This window comes from Lepisosteus oculatus, chromosome 7 (genome assembly GCF_040954835.1).
Source record: "Lepisosteus oculatus isolate fLepOcu1 chromosome 7, fLepOcu1.hap2, whole genome shotgun sequence".
Taxonomy (NCBI): Eukaryota; Metazoa; Chordata; class Actinopteri; order Semionotiformes; family Lepisosteidae; genus Lepisosteus; species Lepisosteus oculatus.
The window spans coordinates 7,096,195-7,118,641 of NC_090702.1; the positions used below are offsets into that span (position 1 = coordinate 7,096,195).

Consider the following 22,447-nt stretch of genomic DNA (forward strand, 5'->3'; position numbering starts at 1 on the left):
TGATCTCAACTTGCTATTTCACCGACGGCATAGCACTGCAGGTACTTGCAGTGTATCAGAAAAAACAATCAAAAATAATAGCATATATTTTTTAGATTTTACATCTGCTGTCTGTATTCAAGTATAAAGTCAAAAGGTGTATAGTGGACTAGTGCCACCTGCCGAATGAAATAAGGAAAAATGAAGATTTGAAACATAGTTACAAGACTGATGCATAGAACAGTGGTTTGGGTTTATGGGGTATTGCTTTCTTTTGGGATGAGTGGGATGGGTACAAATGGGATGGGCTACATTTGAATCAGGAGACTGCTGGAGATGAGTAGCTAAGGAGTATTTAAACTACATAACTGGGGGACAAGGAGATAATAACAAGCCAAGAACCAGACCAGAACAAAAAGAAAAATAATACAATACATTAAGTCCATTATTATAGGCTTATATTTAAATACTAAAAGATACACCAACCTGAAGGTACTGCATTAATGGTAAGCGTTAATAATTGGCCAGAATTTCCCAAGAATGGATTAAATGCAATGTAAACAATGGTTGTAATGTGATATTTTTTAGGTATAAGTTAAATCTTAAAAGGTAAAATCTAAAATGATTAATTAACATTTTAGAAAAAATGAAGGAAAGAGACAGAGTTTGCAGTCAGTGAATTGGGAAAAGATGACTCAATTGAAGGATGATTGGAAAACATATTAAACATGAAATTGTGTCTTCTACAGGAGCTTGCTCAATATTTGAAATTTAAATCGGGAAGATACCTTTGTAGCTGTAACAATATACAGAATGCAAGTGATTAAAGAAAGCAGATTTTATTTTTTTTAATTCAAAATCCAAACTTTGACATTAAAAATAGTTCAATAGTTTCCCTTTAAGGAAAGTATATGCTTTGAAAATTCATTTTGTCCGGTAACAGCCTCAATGTCAGGTTTACAAATTGAACATTTTCTGTAGTTCACAGTCGATGACGTGTTTAATAAGTGCAATGAAATAAAAAGGTATTTTTTAAAACTTTACTTTATTTGTTAACATTTTACAAACCCTTTCCCTACTGCATCTTCTAGTAATATTTCATTACATCTTCTGAAACAGAAAAATTAACAGTTTAAGTAAAAAATAAGTAAAGTGTTGTCCAGGTTAGAACAGCTACAGTATTTGTGTAATTTTTGTGTATCAAGACAATTTTGCTACCTAAGAATGCTTTATGTATCTCCATGATGTCTCAGTGCATCAGTGTCAAACTGATGTGTCAAAATATTTTCAGTACCATAATAAATTTATAGATTACACATTCACAAGCTCATCATTTAGTATCCTTCAAAATTGGAATTGCAAAAACTTATGTACTGCATATGAAAATCATTATCACTAATTATATTTTATAAAATTAAAAAATATACACGTGTAAAATAAGCTGTGGAGAGATTTTGTCGTCATCTTAAAAAAAAAAAACTCCCAAATATTAAAATTCCATGAGGCACATGTAACCACCAAATTGATTGACGTAAGTGTATTGTGGTAAACACAGTCATCTTAAAAAATGATATTAATTTTGTAACATTATGCCTACTAAACTTACTTGAAATATTAAAGATTCTTTAATAAATTAAAGAGTCATGCATATATCCAAGGGTTTCAAAACAAATGACAATACACATATCAGAAACATTAAATTTCACAAATTCTACATTGAACCTAAAACCACTTATAATTATATGAAATATTTGTATCACCCAAAAGGGGAGTTAAAATATCTTTACATTTGTAAATAAAGCACTTTTTTGCCTTTGAGTGTTTTTGTCTTTAAACCTGTCGGCTTTTCTGTATGGGCTCTATTAGGTTGACCATAGAGTGCAATGTTTAACATCTCTTCTTCTTCCTCAATCACCCTGCCCCACAGAGAATGCCACATTCTCAAGAGTTTCTTGGACAAAAAGGACACAACTTCTGCCTCTTCTGAAGGATCTTCATAGACTGGATTCCTCATTTCCTTAAAGGCCAAAATTAGAACAGCCTGGAAAAGGTTGATTAAAATGCAAATCATGACTACCATAAAAGATGTCAGATAAAGGCCCCCAAGAAACATTTGATTGGCAAACTCAGTGTTTTGGAAAGAGAGAACACAGTAGGACATAACTGTTTGTGCTGCATTATTGAAGCTGCAGAAATTCCAGTCATACTGGCCAAACACTAAGTATCCAAAGGCCATGTAAATGAAGAAGAACAGTATTGCTACAAGGGCCATAGAACAGACTCCAGACAGGGCTATCTGGATGGATCTCTGGGCAAGTCGAACACTATACAAACATGAAGCATAGCGGAGGGTTTTTAAGATGCTGAAAAATGCTAAAACTCCTAAAGTGGTTTTTAGTGCCTTATCAAGAGAAGCCAGGACATGAAATGGTATAAATGACTGCTTATTGACTGTGTAAAAATGGAGCATGTCCGAAGATAGCCGTATCTTATACATGTAGAAGCTCACAGCTGTCAAGAGAACACAGTTCAAAATTAAGTTAATGTGATTTGTAATTTTTTTTATATATCTTCCCTTCTCCCATATAATTGTAAGGCATTCGTCAACTGTGTACACAATTAGAAAAACTGTTAACGTGGCAATTGAGACAGTCCTAGCACCAGTAAGATGTTCAAGAGACAACATTTCAAAGGAGGTGACTCTTACTGACCCAGTGATGCCGCCTGCTGGATTCCATTCAAATATAATTGAAATGGGGCAGAATAATCCAGCATCAGGGTTGAATATTGTAAGTTCCAAAATGACAGCCGAGGTCCAGTAATCAAACCAATTATTGGTCTTCAGATGCAGAAGCTTTTCCAGGGAATTATTAAGGCTTAAAGAAGGGAAGAAGTATACTGTGTAGCCTCCTTTTGCATAAACCTGCTGCTCTCCATGACTATAATAATTCCATGGGAAAGAGTCTTTTTCATAGACCCATCCAGAATGCCTGCTAATATTTTCAACTGCAGTCTCATTGTCCAGAATTTCCCATGAATAGCTGTAATTCTTTTTATCTTCCTGGTCCTTTCCATATTTAGGATGGTGACTGACTTTTGTGACTACAGCTTCATAGAAAGTTGTGTAATGATTTGCACTGAAGAACTCTGTCTGATTTGCTCTAATTTGCCTCATTCTTGGCAGACCAACAATAAAGGAATTAATTTCTGCCCGGAAAAGAGATTGGTGTGGACTCTGCAGCAATGGTAAATAAATGTTGTTCACCCATGTGTAGAATGAATTAATATTATCAACTTGGCTTATACCCTCTGAAAATGTCTTTTTAATTAAGGTGTTATAAAAGAATGCTGCTGTGTTTTTGTTTGTGTATGTTACTTGAAAAACCAAAAAGAGAAATATGAAATGGCTGCATATTCCTCTGCAAAAAGTGAATGCTTTAATTTTAACAACATCTCTTCTCCGCATGACTTGGATTTCATCTTCTTTCAAGGGTTGATACTTTCTGCTGTTGCGAACTGTCGTCAGTTCATAGTGCATGTCTCTCATGTCCTCAGCTGTCTCTGGAACCTGGTCAATGTCAATTTCTCGTACTGTGCATGAACTGGGCCAAGGCAGGTCTTTACAACATCTTGGCCAAAAGGAAAACAAAGCAGATAATAAGGCTACCTTTAGAGGCTGCAAAATCAGTATGCTCTGAGCCATTGAAACTACTGAGGCAACAAACCATTTCAGTGACATGTCTGGACCATATGATAGACCATAGACAACTATAAAGAAGCCTGATACACCTGTACAGATGATGGTGAGGCACCATGCAGCACATGAACACCAGAAGGACAGAGATGCATCTGAATTTTTAGCAACGGTTTTGAAACGTCTCTGTAGCTTCCTTACTTTTGAGTCCTTCTCCACAGCTTCTTTACTTGGAGGCGTGTTTATTTTTCTGTGAACTGTCTGCTTGCTTCTTTTTTTAGGGTTGAAGGAACGGTCATCCTCATCTTCTTCAAAAATAGAATCTGTAATGTGTGATGGCAACACACAGTTTGAAGCTGTGGTCAGCTCAGTAGGAAAGCCTGATGTATTAGTGTTCATTGAGGAAGACTTTACACTCCTTGAGTCAGAGCTCTGCACAGTCTTGACATTGTCTAAATCAGCAATACCTTCTGATGTGTGCCATCTCTGAAGGCGCTGTCTCCAATTTCTTGGTTGAGAAACAGTATTGCTCACTATCCACTTATTGATTGACCTTGCTTCCCCACTCATCTCTGCTAGGTATTCTGCCACACAATGGAATGGAGAGTATATGGGAGCACTTTCATCTTTTTCTGCATACTTAAATAAACTGCTTAAAAGAAGATGTACTGGTACTGTCACTAAAGAGCTCTCAATACCAACCATGACAGACTGCAAGAGCTGTAATTCACTGTACCCTGTATATCTCTCTTTCTTGAACAGTACAATACTGGTAACCAGACTGCTCATCAACATTGCCAAGCAACATGAGAGTCGCTGAAGCCGGGTGAATTTGCTCCGAATGACTTGTGCAAATATGGAAAACCACAGGCTATTGTCCTTCAAGTAGATCGAAAGCAGTATTTCAAAAACATCATGCCTTCGTACTGCAGCCTCCCGACCTGAGACTGTAAAGGTGTGGTCTAGGTTCCCATCTCCTTTGTTGATGGCAAACCATCTCCGACACAAGAAGTACCACGTCTGCTTATTGTAAAGGTTCTCAACCTTGACCCGACTGAGATACCATTCAGGGGAAAGCCCAGCATTATTGTGCCAAAACCTGACAGACTCTATGTCTCCTAAGTCAGTCTCTGTTGAAAGTAAGAAGGTGTCTACATCATCTCGTTGGAGAGCTGTATAAAGTGAGCACTTTAGAAGGTGAGTACTGCTTTTACCACAGCTTCCTGTAAGTTCACAGAAAACATCAGCACTAGTTCCTGCTCCAACCCTACTTCCAGTGTAAACAGTTAATAGATAGCAATATTTATCAAAAGGGTCATTGTCTGGTAATACCATGACTTGATCTTTGTTACTTACATCACTTTTAGCCTTTTTGGAAGCCCATACAGCTAAGCACCCATATGCAGCATATATAATACAGACTGTAATCAGCGTGATCCAATTTCTATGAATGGTCCCAAAGAGGCTTCCAATTTTTCTGAGATCCACAACATTGGGAATCACAATAATCTTCCCAAATATGGACCTTAGAAAGGTAATTTGCTCTGATTTGGATTTTGTGGTGGCTACAGTACTGCAAATGCAGTGAACTCTATCTTTGTTAGTAAGAGCTCCTACTTTGCAAGTATGTTTTTTCCAACTGTTAGACCAGCCATCAAAGTCTAAACAAAATGCAGATAAAACTGAAACATTTAACATCTCTGTCATCATTGATTGTTCAGCTGTTTTAATGAAAATGCTGACTTTGCACATAGTGTTCTCCAGGATTGGAAGTGCTTGAGGTATCTGAACCACATACGGTTCTTGATGTTCAACAAAATGGATGCTGGTGTTGCTTCTCTGATCATGTTGCACTAGAGTTCTGGTATTGTTGTGCGGTAGTAAGTAAGTTGCAAAAGGTTTTGAATGTAAATCTTCATCACAGAGATGAATGTTAACTGAGAAAGAAACATTGAATTCTGGAAATAACTGTATAATTAAAACTGCATCAGGATCTGGCATTATATCAAAACTGATGGCCCCACTTAAACCTCTTGACTTATCCTTTTCAAGAACAATTGGTAGCAATTGAGGGGAATATTTGTTTTGCATCACCATTTCAAAATTCTCTATAACTAGATCAGTTGTATTTCCATCTCCTCTTAAAACATGGACTTGAAAGGCTGAAACCACAGTTGAGACATTGTCTCCACTCAAAAGCCAGGGGTAAGGATCCTCTACAAAGGTGTAAATGGAAACTGAAAGGGTAGCATCAGGCGAAAAGGCAGAATTTGCTGGTAGTCTGGGTTTGAAACAGCTTGAGCAGTGACTGTCACCTATAAAGGAATTCATTATGTTTGATTGCTCAGATTTCGTATTACTGATGTTCAACATCTTGGACTGCAAAACAGTTACATTCTCTCCAGGAACTTTTCCTTCCAAAATCCCGTCACTCAGAGACTGCAGGACAGTGAAAATGTCTTTCGTAGAACTGATTTTATATGTAACTTCTGCTGTACTTAATGCATTAGAGACTGTAAATCCATCAACTACATTACTCACAGCAGACAAGATGGCACCACCTACATTTTCTGTTATTTCTGTGCCAATATCTTGCGTTGCATACTTCAAAAAAGCAAAAGTGATTTCCATAAGTTTTCCCACAGCTAGTTCTCCAATGTTCTTGTTTATGTCACTGCTTACTTCTGTTATTTTATTTATACTTGATGCCACCTGACTAACGTCCACAAAGGAATGGACAGGAATGCTGGAAGCCGTTTTCAGAAGAGATTCTCGCAGTTCTGTTTTCTTGGCCAAACCTATGGCATAATCAGGGGCATTTAAAATTGATGCAATGGAAAAGATCAATTGATTTGTTTTCATGTAGTCTTCTCCTGCAATGGAGGCAGCAAGGGGACCTTTTTCAATTTCACCAAGTTTTGCAGCCATAGAGAACCCCAAGCTATATTTAACTTTAACCTGTAGCACCTTCAGTGTGTATGCCCCAAGCTGATCAGACACATGGACATATAAGGTCACCATGTTGTCTTCTGAAGCAATCCCAGGAGGAAGTAAGAAAGGCTGTGATGTGGAGCTGTAACCAAGATACAAAATTGTACCACATGAATTATCTTGTAATGAGTTTACAATTACCCTCTTGGAGTCATCTACACAGGCTTTAACTTTATACATAAGAGGATGATTATCATCCACAAACCCTGAACACTGTACAACAAATTCTGTTAGTAATGCGATACCATTGCTGGGGATCACTTGGCAGTTTCCCATCTTAGGAGGTTCATTAACACTGAAGAAATACCTCTGCATGCTTGAGAGTCCACTCCTTGTGCTTACTTTGACCTGCAACTCAAATGTGCTGCCTATGCTCTTCTGAAACACAAAAGCGTTTATTGAAAGGTATTTGTTAAATCTTCCTGTTGTAGTGTTGGCTGCCCAATCAATTGCAATTTCAGTTGCATTTTTACCAGCCAATAAATACCATTCAACGTTGGGCTGGCTGTCAGTGCTACAGGAAATGCAAGCACAGGAAAGCACAAATCTATTTGACGGGTTCAGCAATTGATCACAGTTCTCAATGCAGTAGAGTTGAATTTCAGGCTGTGGTCCAGGTAAAACATTTATTGCTTGGTTAAAATGACTCTCCCTGCCATCTTTTTGAACTGATAGACGAAAATGATATACAGCACCTCCTTTCAACAATTCAGGCATGATTTCAACTGTAGCTTTTGATGATGGTGGCCATCTGATTTCAAACTGGTCCGGGTGACATGCGTTATTCGGAGAGAGTGTCATAGCCTCAAGATCCATGGGTTTCCTTGAACAGTACCATGAGAAATGGAGACCGTCAAATGGGTTCATTACATCAGGGTCGGCAGACAGTGAACCATTCAATACCAAAGTTGCATTAAAACCCACAGTTCTGTATGAGCCTCCTTTAATGACAGCTTTCAGAGGGCTTTTCATTACATCCACAAAAAGTGAATCAGTATTGGTTACATTTAGATTTGAATTTTGTATAAAGACGCTGACCGTAAGATTCATCATGTACATGCCATACTCTAGAGAGCATTTTGGGATGTACAAGAAGGATTTGCTAGCTGAGGAAATGAATGGTGCTGCCAGAGGATTTTCCCATTTTGGAACTGAACTGACACCAGCGACTCTGTATATTTTCCAGATGAATGTAGTCTGCAATACACAAGAACAGTATACTGCCACTGAAGAGTAAACAGTAAACTGGAGAGATTTTTTTACAGGTATAACAGGAGGGTCTGGTTTCCTCAAAAGTACCTTCAAGCACCCACTGGTCTTCCTACTGAAGCATGCCAGGGACCTTGCAATTTTTACAGGACGGTTTCCAAATGTCACCGTTAAAATTAGGGGCTTTTCTCCACTGTCAAAACAAGTCACATTGGCAACAAAGCCCACGTAATTTACAGCCGCCCATGATGGCTCGGCACCTGAAAGAAAGGTGAGGACATTTGGATGTTGGTCAGAGTAAGAATACGTGGAAGTGAGTGACGTTCTTGAGGCACAGAGCACCTGCAGCTTGAATGTCCATTCACACTGCAGAAGGGGATGCTGGGTGGGCACAAACCAAACTGCATGCTGTGTAAAGTCTAGATGTGGCGCCGGACTGTTATACAGGTACAGGTCAAAGCCACTCCCAAATTCACCCACAGATTTGTACAGGCTGTCCCGTTTGTTCACATACGTTTGCACACTGACAGTATAACGCTGGTCCCAGGAGAAGCAGAATTTGATCAAGTGCAGGAAGATTTGCTGTTGGATGAAGATGATGTGCAGTACATTATTAACCCTACTATCCTGTTTGTAGTAGGAAAAGTCATCAGAATTGCTGAAAAAATACAGGACGGTCCGGTTAGTTTGAAGATCAAAGGTCAGTTTGGTGTAGGTTGTGTTCAGAGTGAGTTCGGCAGTGCCACTTGAAAATCTGATGGCGCCACTGAAATTGCCTAAGAAAGCGGTCTTCTGCAGCACAATGTCGGTGAGCAGGAGGCTGTTTGATCTCCTACTATTAAAACAAGAGGTTTTTCTCAAAACATAGCTGCTATAGTCTACAAGCCAGGTTCTGTTGGTTTCACTGGCTTCCAATTGGTAACTGACAATGTTCTGAATGTCTGATGCTTTCCAGAAAACATGAAATCTTTCATTTAGACTTAACACTTCACTCTTTGCATTATAAATAGGGATTAGCCCTGATTTTACCTGAATGTCAAGGACAAAGATATTTCCTTCACTGATTAATTTAGCCCTATACGTGCCCGGCTTGGGGTAAGTCACTTCTACTATGTAGTTATAGTTATTGGAGCATCTGCCTTTCAAGTGAACAGGGACACTAGTGGTGTCAATTATAACATACCAGTCACTCTGTATCATTTTCTGTGAGGGAGTCCCTCCTGGGGCTTGAAACATGTAGGTCCATAATGGGCTTTTCATCTCAGCACACCAACCAATCTGCACTTTGTCAAAATCGTACAGTGGAGCTGGAGACAGTAGGAAAAAATCAACCTGTTGGTCGATCACCCTTATGGTCAGATTTTTAAATCGGCAGTCTGTCGGAGGGCAGGAAGACACGGTGCAGGACGTCACGGTGATTACCTGGATGTCTGGAGCCAACGTGAGAGTCCCGGACCAGTGGTCAGTGCGATGAATTAATCCTGCAGCGTGGTCCCTCCAGTCACAGGTGGGAGGCTGCAGTGCGTCGGCTTTTATGTTCTTGCATGAGCTGAAGCGGATCTGCGTGCTCTGTCGGCGTCGGCAGGTGACGAAAACGTCCGTGTCGGCTCTGCTGTGCACCTCCCCGTCCTCGTCCGCACACCTAATCTCAAAGGGGGGCGAATTGAAGCCAGGCTGTGAGAGGACACGGGCGTAAAACAGCAACAGCATACAGCACCACGTCAAGGTAGAGGTCATTGTATTTTTGCCTTTATCACAGTTCGGTTTTGAAAGAGATTTGCTTACAGGTAGGGGATGCCGTTAATTTTGAATTGGGAAAAAGGTGGCCACGAGCTCGTACAGTAGGTCACACCTGAGCAGACAAGAGCGCAGCGCGACCTCTTGAGACTGATGACGCACGTTAGGATGCTCCTTCAGTTCGCCGAGTGAGGAAAAGACCGCACAACACACGCAGTAACAACGTATTAACATTAAATTAAATTAAATTCGGTCTAAAGTTCCCATTTTTGGGGTACATCTCCTCGTTTTAAGTTTCTTTGGTAAGCGCAAAGTTGGAAAGGGAAAAGAACGACGTTATGTACAGTAGGTAATATATATTAGGCTTGCGAAAGAGGGAGAGAATACATTGAATTAAGCTCAGTTTTTACCCGGTCTTCACGATTGCATATGGAAAAAAAAGAGAAAAGCTTTGCAAGTGTATTCCTGTTTTAGTCCATTCGTCAATCACTTCTTCAGCTTTTGCTGGCCACTCCTCAGGATGGGGTTTCATGCTCGGTCTTTTTCAAAAACTGCAGAACCTCGCTTCCACCCCCACCTTATAACATAAAAAACAAGAAACTTCCATGTGAACCTTTACTTTTCTGAATACCGTCCACCAGGCCCTTCAAAAAGGTTTGTACAATTTAATCTTATTTTTTTTCTGTTTCACTTGTATTTTACTAATATACCCCCACCATTATTTAAATCCTACATAGCTCGATTCAAAACTGTATAGTGCTATTTCTTCTTATTACGGTTATTAACCTTATTAATTCACCCAGCTTAAATGACCAGTGGACTCGGATCAACAGAAGACAAAAGAAACGTGTAGCTTACTGACCATCGTCATAAAATAAGCTCCGGAAACCAAAAAAGAAAATACAGTAATTGAAAGAACGTACAAACCACAGCAATTCTTCCCTCAAAAAAATAACCTTTTTAATTAAAATCCAATACTCCACATAATTTTGGTTTCTTCAGCTGCAGTCTACCACGAGTCATGTCAGGTTATGTACATGTTTATTTTCTCTAGAAAGAAAAGCCCACTTATTTGCATTCGTTTTCAGTTTGGGCCATAAAACCGATTATTTTCTTTTTCTATTAATCAGCTTAGCCTAATGCATAGTATAAATGCACATATTCATATTAAATTCAATATTCATAAAGTGGCATCACATTTTCAGATTCCATGTTCAGAGAAACTATAGGGATTTTCCAGTGACAAGCACATCGTAACCATCCATACCCAATGCATACTTGTTTCACATTATGTATTAACGGAAATATAAACAGTAGAGAACACGACTGTTTCTGTGCATAGGTGTACATTGGGTTTAAACAAATGTGGAAGTCTATAAACTGTCAGTTCCCTTAACTTCCCTTCCAGTCCAGTTTTTTGCCAGCAGCGTTCACTGGGTGACTAGAGTCTTCTGTGCCTGTTTCTTCTTTTTAAGCTCCGCCTGGATTTGCTGGGGAAACTCTTCCAAGTGCTCCCTGACACAGGACAAGCAAAAGCGCTTTGTGTAGAACAGGCTGCACTCCTGGGAAAGAAGCACCAGAGGTCAGCTCCATGGGTGGTTTTTAACAGTGGCTTTTTTTGTCCTGTATTTTCTATAAGAATTAGATTCTTGATGAATATAAAATCAACACTGCAAAAGAGAATAACCTGCCAATCACTACGATGTGGTCTGTAACCTCAGAAATGTGTCCCCGGGAGCATTACCCTCTAATGCCAAAAACGGATATACACAAAAAGTTTAAAAGTACTGAAACTCTTCAGTGCTGAAAATAGAAGAATAGAGGTGCAGATACACCACATCCTGAAGGTACTGACAAAGTCAACCTAATACATTACTTCATGCTCAAAAATGAAAGTGGGACACAATCAATAGAGAAAAACACAGACACGTTTTTACACAAAAAGTGGTTGGTGTCTTGAATAAGGTGCCTTGTCATGTCGCTAAAACTGGGGTCTTTCAAGAAAGTGGAGTATGAAATCCTATGATCCATAAGCTACCAGCACCCTAACACATTGGGCTGAATATCATCTTTTAGGCAGCAACATTTTGTAAGTTATAGGATAAATGAGTAAATGGATGAAGACATACGGCTACATATTGAACATAACAGCTACGTAATTAAAAAAAATATATTTAGTTTTTGTGTGCAGTATTTTTTTAAAAGATAGAACTACCAATTATTTTTGGTGTACCGTTCCAATTTGGAATAATCAACTATGTGATTTCCATGACACAGCTCTGAGCTACAATCCCAGTAATTGCACACATTCCTCTCCTAACATATCACAAGCAAAACTCTGTTGAGCCTAAAGAAAGATCTGGGTTCAGCCCCTCTCAGAAATCTGAAATAAAGCACTCAATTAGATCTCCCCTAAAACGTCTTTGTTAAAAACAAGTTAGATTTCCAATTATGTTCTTTTAAACTCTCCACACATTAAAACGTTTCTCAGGTGACATTCATTTTTCAATGTGGTGGCCAGATATGAACACTGTTCAAGTCATCCAAATGCTCAAGACAGTCTGAGCATGACTTTCAGTCCTGCATGGTGATTTCAGCAGTTTCTACTATATAGCCAAGCGTAGTCCACCTGTATCTACAGTAGCTACTCTGTATACAGCAGCCAGTTCCTCTTTTCCCATTAGAAATTAGATTTAATTGAAAAGTTAACCTACAAAGCTGCGGTTAAAATCTGAATGGTAACCATATTCAGGAATAAATTCAGGAAAACGTTTCTGTGATTTGATTGTTCACTCATAAGGGTCAATTCAAAGACACAATATTTAGTTTCCTCTCACATGCTGTTCCTCTTAGAGCAATTCTAGAAAAATCAGTAAACGAAAATCCTGTTTAAAGTCTGGTGAAAAGGATTTAACGAAAGGTCATTCTCATAATACATAAAACAAGAAACATTGGCTGAAAATATCCCAACGGCACCTCTTCAAAGTACAGCATAGGAAATGAATATTAGCTTCCCTCAGTATTATTTACACTTAAAAGGCTATTGAAACGTACCGTCCCAACACAAACGGTTTTGCCGCACAGACTGCAATGTGATCCTAAAACCAAGAATTTCTCCTTGTTGGGACTAAAGGGATCCTTCGTTACAAAGCACTCCTCCAGAAGACTGTGGAAAAAAAGACACAAAGTGGCATTGGCAAAGCAAAAAAACACCCACAACAAACCAAGTGAAGTTCATAGCTAAACTGTGTAGCTAAAAAACCTGCACTTTCGGGAAGGAGCTACAATTACTCTGCACTTTTGATATGTAGCACACTAAAACTGTCCTTATATGTTCAAATCCATTGTACCCGCATTTTGTTACAATTTTATTGTCACAGGAAAAAAAGCATTGTAAGAATATTCCAATATACAGCACTTTACAATCAATGAAATGCATGCTGGTTTTTTGAGTGAAGTCTGTCATATCCAGTACATTTATTTACCATCTGATTCTCAGTTTGACAGAACTTGTGACAAAATTGATGCAGAAAACTAGCCACCAGCATTATCTCTACAAAACATTTGTTTTAGTCAAGTTTCTTGAGGGCTGAATTCTAGCTCACTAGAACTTGGGGAAAGTCTTTATCACTGCTCCTTGAAAGGTGAAAGAAGCACTTCAAGTAGGGGAGAAACAACTGTTGCAGCATATCTCATACAGATAGAGTAATGGACCCCTGAAGGAAGATAGGTAATACTGTATCCGTTTTTAAGGAGACTGTGGAAAATACCAAAGCATTTAATTCAAGTACATGTACCTTACAGCTATACTGTACTGTATGTCAACAGGCCTTCAGGTTACCTACTGTTTCTTATACTTACACAATGGCCCTGGTGTTGGGTGGCTTCTGCCCATAATATGTATAAGAAGCTGAGAAGTCACAGAATTTACAGGTAAACCGTCTCTGTGACTGTCCATCTTTGTCCTCTTCCATCTGGAAGGAGATACAAAAAAAAATACTCCTTACCACAGCCTCCCCAAAAAGAACTTGCACAGCACTTAAGTACACATTTGCCTTTCCTCTCTGATGTTAGATCTTAAATTTATCTTTAACATTTGTGAATAATAATGTTAATTTTCACACAGTGCATAGTCTGCATGAAAGGAATCTAGGTGTTCTTGCAGATTCTTATATGTCTTCATCACATCAAAGTGGGGAATCAAAATCAAACAGCATGTACAGGTATATAGCAAAAGTGTGACATTTAAAGCCAGGGACGTTATGCTCAAATTTAGAATGCACTAATAAATCCTCATTTAGGATATTGTGTTCCGATTTGGTCATCTAGGACAAAAGGCTCCTGTATTTATAGGTTTGAAAACAGTTCACAGGCAAGAAACAAGAAAGATTCTGATCTCTGGGTCTGTCACAGACAGGCTAAAGTACACAAAAGACACACTGATAAAACAAGTGATAAACGTATATGATCTGTAACCAATCTCTGTGCTCTCCACAACAGATGGCACCCGAGTACACCAGAAGTGCATCAGACTGAGACGTGCATATTCTTTGTCAAACGTCCTCTCTAATATTACTGCACGTCTTTGATTCCTATCATCTGCAGCACACGATTAACACAGCCCGACGTGTACCTGATTATATAGATTAGCAGAAACCCTTATCCAGGACAATTTACAACATCTACATGAAATTTACTACAACTGCCTTTTGGTACATTAAGTGGTGAAAATGTGCTCTGTAGCAAATGGTTTGTACAGAAGCCTTACTATAAATCCATATGCTTCTTTTTATTACTCTGTGCGTATCTATTAAAGTACTACAACATGCCTTCAAATCGAATCGATAAAAAAAATTGTACAGATACATGAAATGGGTTCCACGTTTAATTTCAATTGAAACATTTCAATTTTTAAATATTTACATTCTAAAACTGCAGACCGAAATGCCTCAACCGCGAAGCTTCAAGAAGTCGTATCGTTGTATTTGCATAACTCTCTACGGAAGGTCTAAAGGGACAAAACGCGCATCTGAGCTCAGTAATGTTGTCAAACGCCTTGCTTAAATGCATTACGTAATGTTTTATAATTTGGAGTAAACACGATGAAAAGCGGACAACTAAAGTATAACCAATTTTTGGGTGAGTTTCTAAACAATTTTCGTTGCTGTGATGCCTCTTTCCAGCGAGTCACTTTCAATTTAAAATTACATTTCAGATTAAAATTAAAGCAATCGCATATTTATAATATTGTTATTAATAATTAAAACACCCAAGCTGTAATTAAGTATCGATAATCGCCCACAAGTAGATTGCTGTTTGGCTGAGGGAGAGTCCTTTTGAAATACAACTCCCTGTCTCGATTGTCATGAAACTGTACATACAGTAGAAATGTGTTGAGTGTGGTACAGTGGCACAGTGGCTAGCATTGCTGCTTTACAGCTCAGGGTCCCTGGGTTTAATTCCGGACCTGTATAGCTATCTGTGTAGAGTTTGTATGTTCTACTGGTGTTCATCTGGGTTTCCTCTGGGTGCTCTGGTTTCCTTTCACAGTACAGAAACATACTGGTTTGTCCATTCTGGGAATATTGACCTTGTCTGTGTCTCTCTGCCTTGAGATGGAAAGGTGCCCACTGCTTGCCACAGCTCTGCTGTGAGCCTGAATTGGAAAGAGTGATTCGAATATGGATGGATTGATGTTATGTAAAAGTAATATAATGCATAATTAGATCTCATCTAGAATTCAGTTTATATTTCTGGTTCCCATGTTATAGAAAAAAAAACCTATAACACTGACAGGCTACAGAAACTGACACTTTTCAGTCTTGAACAGAGAGGAGCACGAAGGGACCTGATACAAGTATTCAAAATCCTCAAAAGCTCTAAAGAAGTCAACCCTGTGGATTTCTTCAGAATGAACAGTGAAACACAAACCAGAGGGCACAAGTGGAAAGTGCATTTCAAACTTAGAACGGGAGGCGCTTTTTTCATTGAGTGTGGAACAAGCTCGGCAGCAGTCTAAGGTGCTGGATTTAGGCTCCAGTCTCTTCGGAGGTGTGGGTTCGAATCCCACCGCTGCTAGTGCAGTCCTTTGTGGCAGAGCAGTGGGACTGTGGCTAAGGATCTGTGCCTGTGGCCTGCTTGAAGGTTCCCAGTTCAAATCCCGGGGCTACCAGAGGAATCCTACTCCGGTGGGCCCCTGAGCAAGGCCCTTAACCCCAACTGCTCTAGGGGTGTTGTACAATGGCTGACCCTGTTCTCTGATCCCAAGCTTCACTCCCTGTCTGTTTGTCTGTGTCTCATGGAGAGCAAGCTGGGTTATGTGAAAATATGAAATTGTATATGGCTAATAAAGTGATCTTATCTTAGCGGTGTTGTTGAAAATGATATCCTGGTTTCTTTTAAGATAGATTAACTGCTGTACTTACTATCAAATGAGCCTAGATGCTGATTTGCATTAATTGCAGTTTCTTATTCTGCTAAAGAGTACTTTTGGTATTTTCTTTTCCTCCTCTGCTCACACTGCTTTGTGATGATCTACAGTATGCAGTGATTCCAGTCAGGTCTTCTCATGCAGTGAATCAAAGCTGAACTCTCCCTGAGACAACTCCAATGGCTAAAGTGAGCCTGTGGGAGACAGAACTCATCTCTTTATATTGGGACGCTCTAGTAGAAAATCTGAAGTAATGATATACTACCAGTGTAGTGACTTAGTGTCAGAGGGTCACGACTGAAGTGGAATTTTTTTTTAAATGAAAGCAACAAAAGTAAAAAAAAATATTAGATACATGCATAAGTAAATTGTGATTAGATTTAACTATGTATTTCTAACCGTGACTATGGTTATACCCACAGGTAAACAAAAAAGGTGACACTGCAAAAAGAGAAAGAGGTATATACTGTATGATGCACACATACTGTAAGGTTGAAATTATTTTTTTAGTTTAAAGGAGGATGTGTTGAATGAATTATGTGGGATATGTGAAACACGTGATTAAACTGGATTCCTGTTAGGTTTCCTTTTCTTGCTTTTTAGTGATTCCCAGTTTTTTTAAAAGGAAGGTTGGGGAAAAAAGACCTTCCCACTATGGCGTCGGGATCGCATGGAATACTGTAGATCCTGCGTGGCGGCGGCGGAGGCCAGTCTGTGGCGTGAACGCGCATCATGGCCCTTACGTCACTGAAGCGCCCTGGCTGGTGGAGCTGCTGCTACTGCTGGCAGGAGAGGGTGGAAAAATCCGAAATAAGTGTTAAAATACGGCGCATCCTTTAATCCACCGTTATTATATTTCAGAGCGGTTGGTTCGCTACGCTGGGTGCATAGCAGCTCTTTGACAGGAGCTGGACAAGTAGGAAAGGTGAGAAGATCATCTTTTGTGGTCCTTTTTTTAATCAGTGTGTTCTTGTTGTAAAGCAGTCTGACTGCTGTTGGGCAAAGGGGAGACGTCTTGTGTTTTCTGTTCTGCTGTCTAGTTACTCAGATGCATTGAAACCAGTGGACTTGTTGTGGGGAATACACATTTTTAATGCTAAATACAGTTCGTTTTCCTAGAAGTGTTTTCCAGTACGAAAACAAGTTAAGGAGTTGAATAACGAGCGAAACAGCGATGAGAAAACGGAGATACTAAGGAAAGCGCTGGATGAGGGTGTCTCCTTGCAGCGCCGTTGTCTGCCAGGTATTTGACTATGTAAAGGGTTTAGCAACAGTTCTCTTCGGGATAATAATGGCAATAATGAAGCAGATCTAGCCATCCAGTAGTTTACGTCACTTTGTTTATATTTTTGTTTCTACAGGGTACTATATAAACCATTTATTTTTATTTTTTTGCACAGCTGACCGAATTTGTTGGTTACAAAATTACCCCAGCTAGTTTACCATTGTGAATAGCGGGACACTCGATAATGAGATAAATCATTTGATATACGGGCGAATTTTAATTCGTGATGTTGTCACGAATAGGTTTTCTATAGAGCTTTTTCAGCTTTCTGCATGTTATATATATTATATACTGTATAGTGGAATGTTATTAATCTGCCGTAAGGGGTAGCGCTAACCGTGTGCTTGAGGGACTAATGTATGCTGGATATGGCTTCTTAATAGAAGATGCATATTTAAAACCCTTCGAGAGATTTAGTGCGGTTTAGCGTATAGCATACAAAATGTATAAGTCGTTGTCTGTAAGGCTATCAGGCGTTTCCATTTTCCCTTTCCTGCAGTTTTTTAGATGTGTCGTCTTGAGGTACAATGGGAGTAGGGGGTAATCCACTGCGCCTACAGGTTGTCTCTTTTTTTAACGTGCTTTTGTTGCAAGGACGTGTTGCCTCTATGTGAAATACCTGGGTGACAAACCCCGTGTATTCCCAGACGACTAAATAATCGCAGGAAAAAAAACATTAAAGAGAAACAAAGCGAACGGGATAGCCTCGGGTTAATTGTATTTAAAAGCCGTGTACACACCGCTAAACACAGATGTGACTTCATCGTTCGATTAGCACCTTTTGATCATCACCCCAATACATTTCATCTAATAAAATTAAGTTCTGAAAACCACAAATTCATGGTCACTCTTTCAATATTAACAACCAGGTAAAGATTTACTGTCACTGTAGATCTTAAAAGGATGTGCTAGTTACATTCTACTGACATTTAAATTCAATGTAATGTTTTGCTGGGTGTGACTGGGTAATTCTGCTTTTAACCCACTGTTAAGTTTCTTCTGCCAAGTGGTTATGCGGGTATGAGCCTCTTCCCTTCAGGTGTAATTATTTTTAAATGGGAAGTTACGTCACTTTTGCCCAGTGAAGTGTGACACAGCTGCTTTAGGTCTGTAACAACATCAGAACCACAGCAACTGGCACATGTTTTTGACTTATCTTTGCTTGTTTTTAGAACTCTGATAGCCTTTTTTCTAGCACCAAAGTTGGATTTAAGATTGTTCGGCTTTATGGAAGCTGAGCGGGAAGCAGCTGGGAAGGTAATCTGCACCTCCAACTCTGAGGTCATGAGGTCGTTTCTCCTGGGGAAAAAAGTAGGGCTGGTCCCTCCAGGGACAGGGGTGGCATCTGTCAGGTTCCTTCAGTTTGTGGTCCAGAGTAGTGGGAAGTGGGAGTATGAGGCTGGCCGATTGGTGTCACTGGTTGTGGTGTGGTGGGATTTGAATGACCTGTAAACACGGTTTTATCTGGATAGACTTCCGTCCACATGCTCACCTTGCTGTCTGAAACTTTGGCTTAAGGAGTGAAAGGACAAGCCCATGGACATAATTTTTTTTTTTCCTGCCACAACACTGCTGTGCTTAGTGCTCATCATAGGATGAGGAGGCAGACCCTGAGAGTACAGGCGCTGCTCCAGCAGATTGCAGGGAGCCAGCCAAGGTGATCCCGGCACCTGGTAGCGATTCTTCCCTGGGAGACAACTGCTGGAGCTCCGACAGGCGTGTCCATGTGCCAACCCACCTCCCTTCAAGTGTTTAACTCTGGAGCTGCGGTTGCCATAGCACACAATGAGCCTGGTATTCTGTGATTCATGTGTGATTCAGAGATGTGTGTCAAATGTTGAGGTGGCAAAGAAAGATATATTGTAGTGAGAATCTTCCCCTGCTTGAATTGTTTGGAGTATTGGCAATTACACGCACAGCTGTATCCAGATGACTCTCCCAACTACATTCCAGGTGGGAAATTAATTTTCAAAATCCATTCTTTGTTACTGCAGCAGTTTAGTCACTGTCCCTGTCTGATGTCTCTTGAGATCTGCACCATACTGAAGGGGCAGAGAGACACCATAAACGGCACTGAACAGCTTAAGGGGTAACGTGAGGCCTGGCAGACTTCAAGCAAGGGCCATTCACGGAGCGTGGCCGAGAACGGTCAAGGTTGTGCCTAGCGAGACATATTTCCATTTTAATCCAGCCTCTCTCGAGCTGATTTTTTTCTGCATTGTGTTCTTACCACACTTCATCTTACTTTTTTTAAACATGGGTCAGCAAGAAAAATCTTTTTCTTCATTGAAGATTTTAGTCCTCCTGTACCAAGCGCACTAGTCTTGCCCTTAACTGAGGTGTGTGGTGGATACTGCACCAGTTTGGTTTCCTTTTTACCCTGTGCAATAGGTGGGTTTGAAAGGATTATATCTGTACTACATGCACAGCTGGTTAGAGGTCTAAATCAATGTGCTCTTTCAGTGGCTGACAAAAAGCATAATTTTGACATGGACAGTCAACAGGTTGATTTTTGTTTGTCATTGACTTTCACTTTTCCATCTTTTTCTCACTCACAGGTGTTTTGCCTCCTTACCTGTTCCTTTAGGGCAAATAATTCTGGGGCGTTCTGAAATGCAGCTTGAAGTATTGCAACAACAGTGGAATCTGAACTGAAGCAGTGGGAGTGAAACTGAGATATTTTTATAACGGAGAATTGGACATTTTCCAGGTTTTTGCAATTTATACTAGCTATGCTTTAGAAGGAATAGAACATTGTAAAAAGCTTTAATTTTACAAGACATGGAACAGCGGAAATTGTTAGCTTAAGGTATGGACTGATTTCTGAGGTACAAGTCATAATACCAAATAAATTATTTCTGTGCACATTTTGAAGATCTTGGAACATCCTCTTTGGTGATGATCAGTAGCTGATGTCAGGGAAGTTCTTTGCAGTCGACGTGGGGTCTTGCAGAGCTGTGAGCAATTCTCAGTAAGAAGGGAGAAATCATTGTCAGTAATCAACCTGTCATTAACAAAGCAGGGCTTTCCACTGACCTTGAGTTATCCCAGAGATTGGTATTTCAAGATCAGCTGTGAGTCTGTATCCCCTTGTTTCTGGACAGTTCCTCTGCATCCTGACACTTAATGGTCTGAATTGACATACATTACGAATAAAAACTGCAGTGTTCTCCTTCTGGTTACACTGTGTACCGTGTTCTAATGGAGAGGTGTTTTGAGTCCTTTAGATTTCCCAGTCTGCTAGTCATTTCATGTTATTTTTCGATTGTTCTTTTTGTATGACTAGGAGCGGTGGCTCTGTGGCTAAGGATCTGCGCCTGTGACTGGAAGGTTGCTGGTTCAAATCCCGCGGCCAGCAGAGGAATCCTACTCCGTTGGGCCCCTGAGCAAGGCCCTTAACCCTAACTGCTCCAGGGGCGCCGTACAATGGCAGACCCTGCGCTCTGACCCCAAGCTTCTCTCCCTGTCTCTGTGTCTGTGTCTCCATGGAGAAAAGCTGGGGTATGCGAAAAGATGCATTCCTAATGCAAGAAATTGTATAGGGCTAATAAAGAAACATTATCATTATCATTATTATCAGCATCAGTGGTTGCTAAGATGTTTAAGTAGCTGAATGTTTTCGGGTACAAACAAGATTGAGGAGAATGTCTTGCATCATGGAGATGTCAAAAAAGCCAAGTGTTTGCATTCTTTAATGGCATTCGTGCCTGTGTGTAGGAGTCTGTTTTCATGCCTCAAGGTACTGTAGAGTATACAAGCTTGAAGCAGATCACGTTGAGTGCCAGTGCTGCGTGAACGTGTACCAGCATGTCATTGGCATTCTAATAAAGGAACACTAGCATTAATATTGCAAATCATATTTGTGGATAAGACTGTTTTTGTGTGTGACCAGGCCTAAACTTCAGCATAAGATAAAACTGCCTGTTATTATGCCTTTTGATATATTAATACATCGCTTCGGTTTAAGAAAATGATCAATCCTTTTGCCTCAACTGATTTCTATAAATTGCTTCAATAGCAAAGGCAAGGTGTAGTGCAAAAGAAATGGACTTGTTTATTTTTTTAGTTTAGGAAGCCATTGGTTTGTACTTCTTTTGGCACTTGTATTAATTGGGTTTTTCGCCTGCTGTAATTTTGTACTGTAACAAGAAAGTGTTCCCATCTGTAATCCTTGAGGCAGCCAGGGCCTTTGGGGCTTTTGATTTCCTAAATTATTTGCTGGAGTGGTTAAATTTAACAACCTGCCAGGGTCTTAATATTTTTAAAAATAATTAAAAAAATGCCTCTAAGGCCTGTGGAAGAAATTGCCCAGAAGCACTCTTGTGTGGTGACACTACAGTATACATTCATCTTATAATGTTTTCTACTTTTCAAAGGTTGTACAGATCCAGATATTATCAGGCATAGTTGATAACAGCTTTTGTTTGTTCTTAAGTGTATTTCATATTTCATTAGGTATAACTAAGTCACATAGAGTGAGGAATGTGAAAAAAAGTACTGTGAGTCAGTTTTGCATTGAAGTGCCTTTTTATCCATTCTCTCCCAAACTTCCTGAATCCTCCCTTTTACTGTTATTGGGGGTGGGGCTTGAGAAATCCTTCCTGAAAAGTAAAAAGGAAAGCTAAGCCCTGATTTCAAATAGTCTGAGTATTTCCCATTTCTCCTGCATGCATTGCTACTGTAGAAAGGCGTAGATGATAAGCAGGCATCAGCAAGCCACTTATAGTGGCTTCTGATTGTTACTCATGTAACTGCAGTGCGTGCAGGATCTTCTGGATTCCTCCCTAGCCATCGTACTGTAGTTTTCTCTACCTGCTCTCAAAGCCCTCATGGGTCCTTACAGATTTTGTCAGTCAGAGGAATGAGTTGCGCAGCTGTATGGCAGTTGAAGACGACGGGCTGAGATGATCATGTGATGTCGCACCTCCAGAACATTTCTGATTAACACTGGCATTCTCTTAATATCTTCTCTCTGCCAGGGTGGAAATTGCTTTCACATCTCCTTGGAGAGGAGACTTGCTCTCCGGTTTTTCCCAGATTGTCGCTTGACTTTGACGGCTCAATTATAAAGTCGTATGAACTGATAAGCAATCTGATTTAGGTAAACTGCTTTTCTCCTGTG

General features: G+C 39.9%; 3 protein-coding genes and 1 long non-coding RNA gene across 15 annotated transcripts in view; 2 read left to right on the forward strand and 2 right to left on the reverse strand.

Moving 5' to 3' along the window:
• Nucleotides 1-755: 755 nt before the first annotated feature.
• Nucleotides 756-9,384, reverse strand: LOC102685198 (polycystin family receptor for egg jelly). The gene is made up of 2 exons (XM_015353054.2): nucleotides 9,296-9,384; nucleotides 756-7,487 (listed from the first exon to the last, which is right to left on the reverse strand). The coding sequence occupies exon 2, from the start codon at nucleotides 7,478-7,480 to the stop codon at nucleotides 1,763-1,765; it is 5,718 nt and encodes a 1,905-aa protein (XP_015208540.2). The 5' UTR covers nucleotides 7,481-7,487; nucleotides 9,296-9,384; the 3' UTR covers nucleotides 756-1,762.
• Nucleotides 9,385-10,553: 1,169 nt separating this feature from the next.
• On the reverse strand, nucleotides 10,554-14,611 carry cdpf1 (cysteine rich DPF motif domain containing 1). 2 transcript variants are annotated; one of them, XM_015353070.2, is made up of 4 exons: nucleotides 14,534-14,611; nucleotides 13,472-13,584; nucleotides 12,665-12,776; nucleotides 10,554-11,172 (listed from the first exon to the last, which is right to left on the reverse strand). In XM_015353070.2, the coding sequence occupies exons 2-4, from the start codon at nucleotides 13,582-13,584 to the stop codon at nucleotides 11,041-11,043; spliced, it is 357 nt and encodes a 118-aa protein (XP_015208556.2). In that variant the 5' UTR covers nucleotides 14,534-14,611; the 3' UTR covers nucleotides 10,554-11,040. The 2 variants fall into 2 exon arrangements, with proteins under 2 accessions (XP_015208556.2, XP_015208557.2); XM_015353071.2 differs by lacking the exon at nucleotides 14,534-14,611 and adding an exon at nucleotides 14,379-14,456.
• The window catches only part of erc1b (ELKS/RAB6-interacting/CAST family member 1b), a 342,306-nt gene continuing 330,963 nt past the window's right edge, over nucleotides 11,105-22,447 (forward strand). For 9 of the 11 annotated variants that reach the window (XM_069192090.1, XM_069192088.1, XM_006633673.3 and 6 more), the window contains exon 1: nucleotides 16,796-16,965. The gene's annotated coding sequence lies outside the window, so the exon portion shown is untranslated. Of the gene's footprint in view, nucleotides 11,193-16,795; nucleotides 16,966-17,159; nucleotides 17,284-22,447 lie in introns of those variants that run through there. The other 2 variants (XM_069192086.1, XM_069192087.1) reach the window with 2 other exon arrangements.
• LOC138240756 (uncharacterized) lies at nucleotides 19,726-20,892 on the forward strand. Its single transcript, XR_011189998.1, has 2 exons — nucleotides 19,726-20,035; nucleotides 20,612-20,892. It is a non-coding gene; the product is annotated as an uncharacterized lncRNA (long non-coding RNA).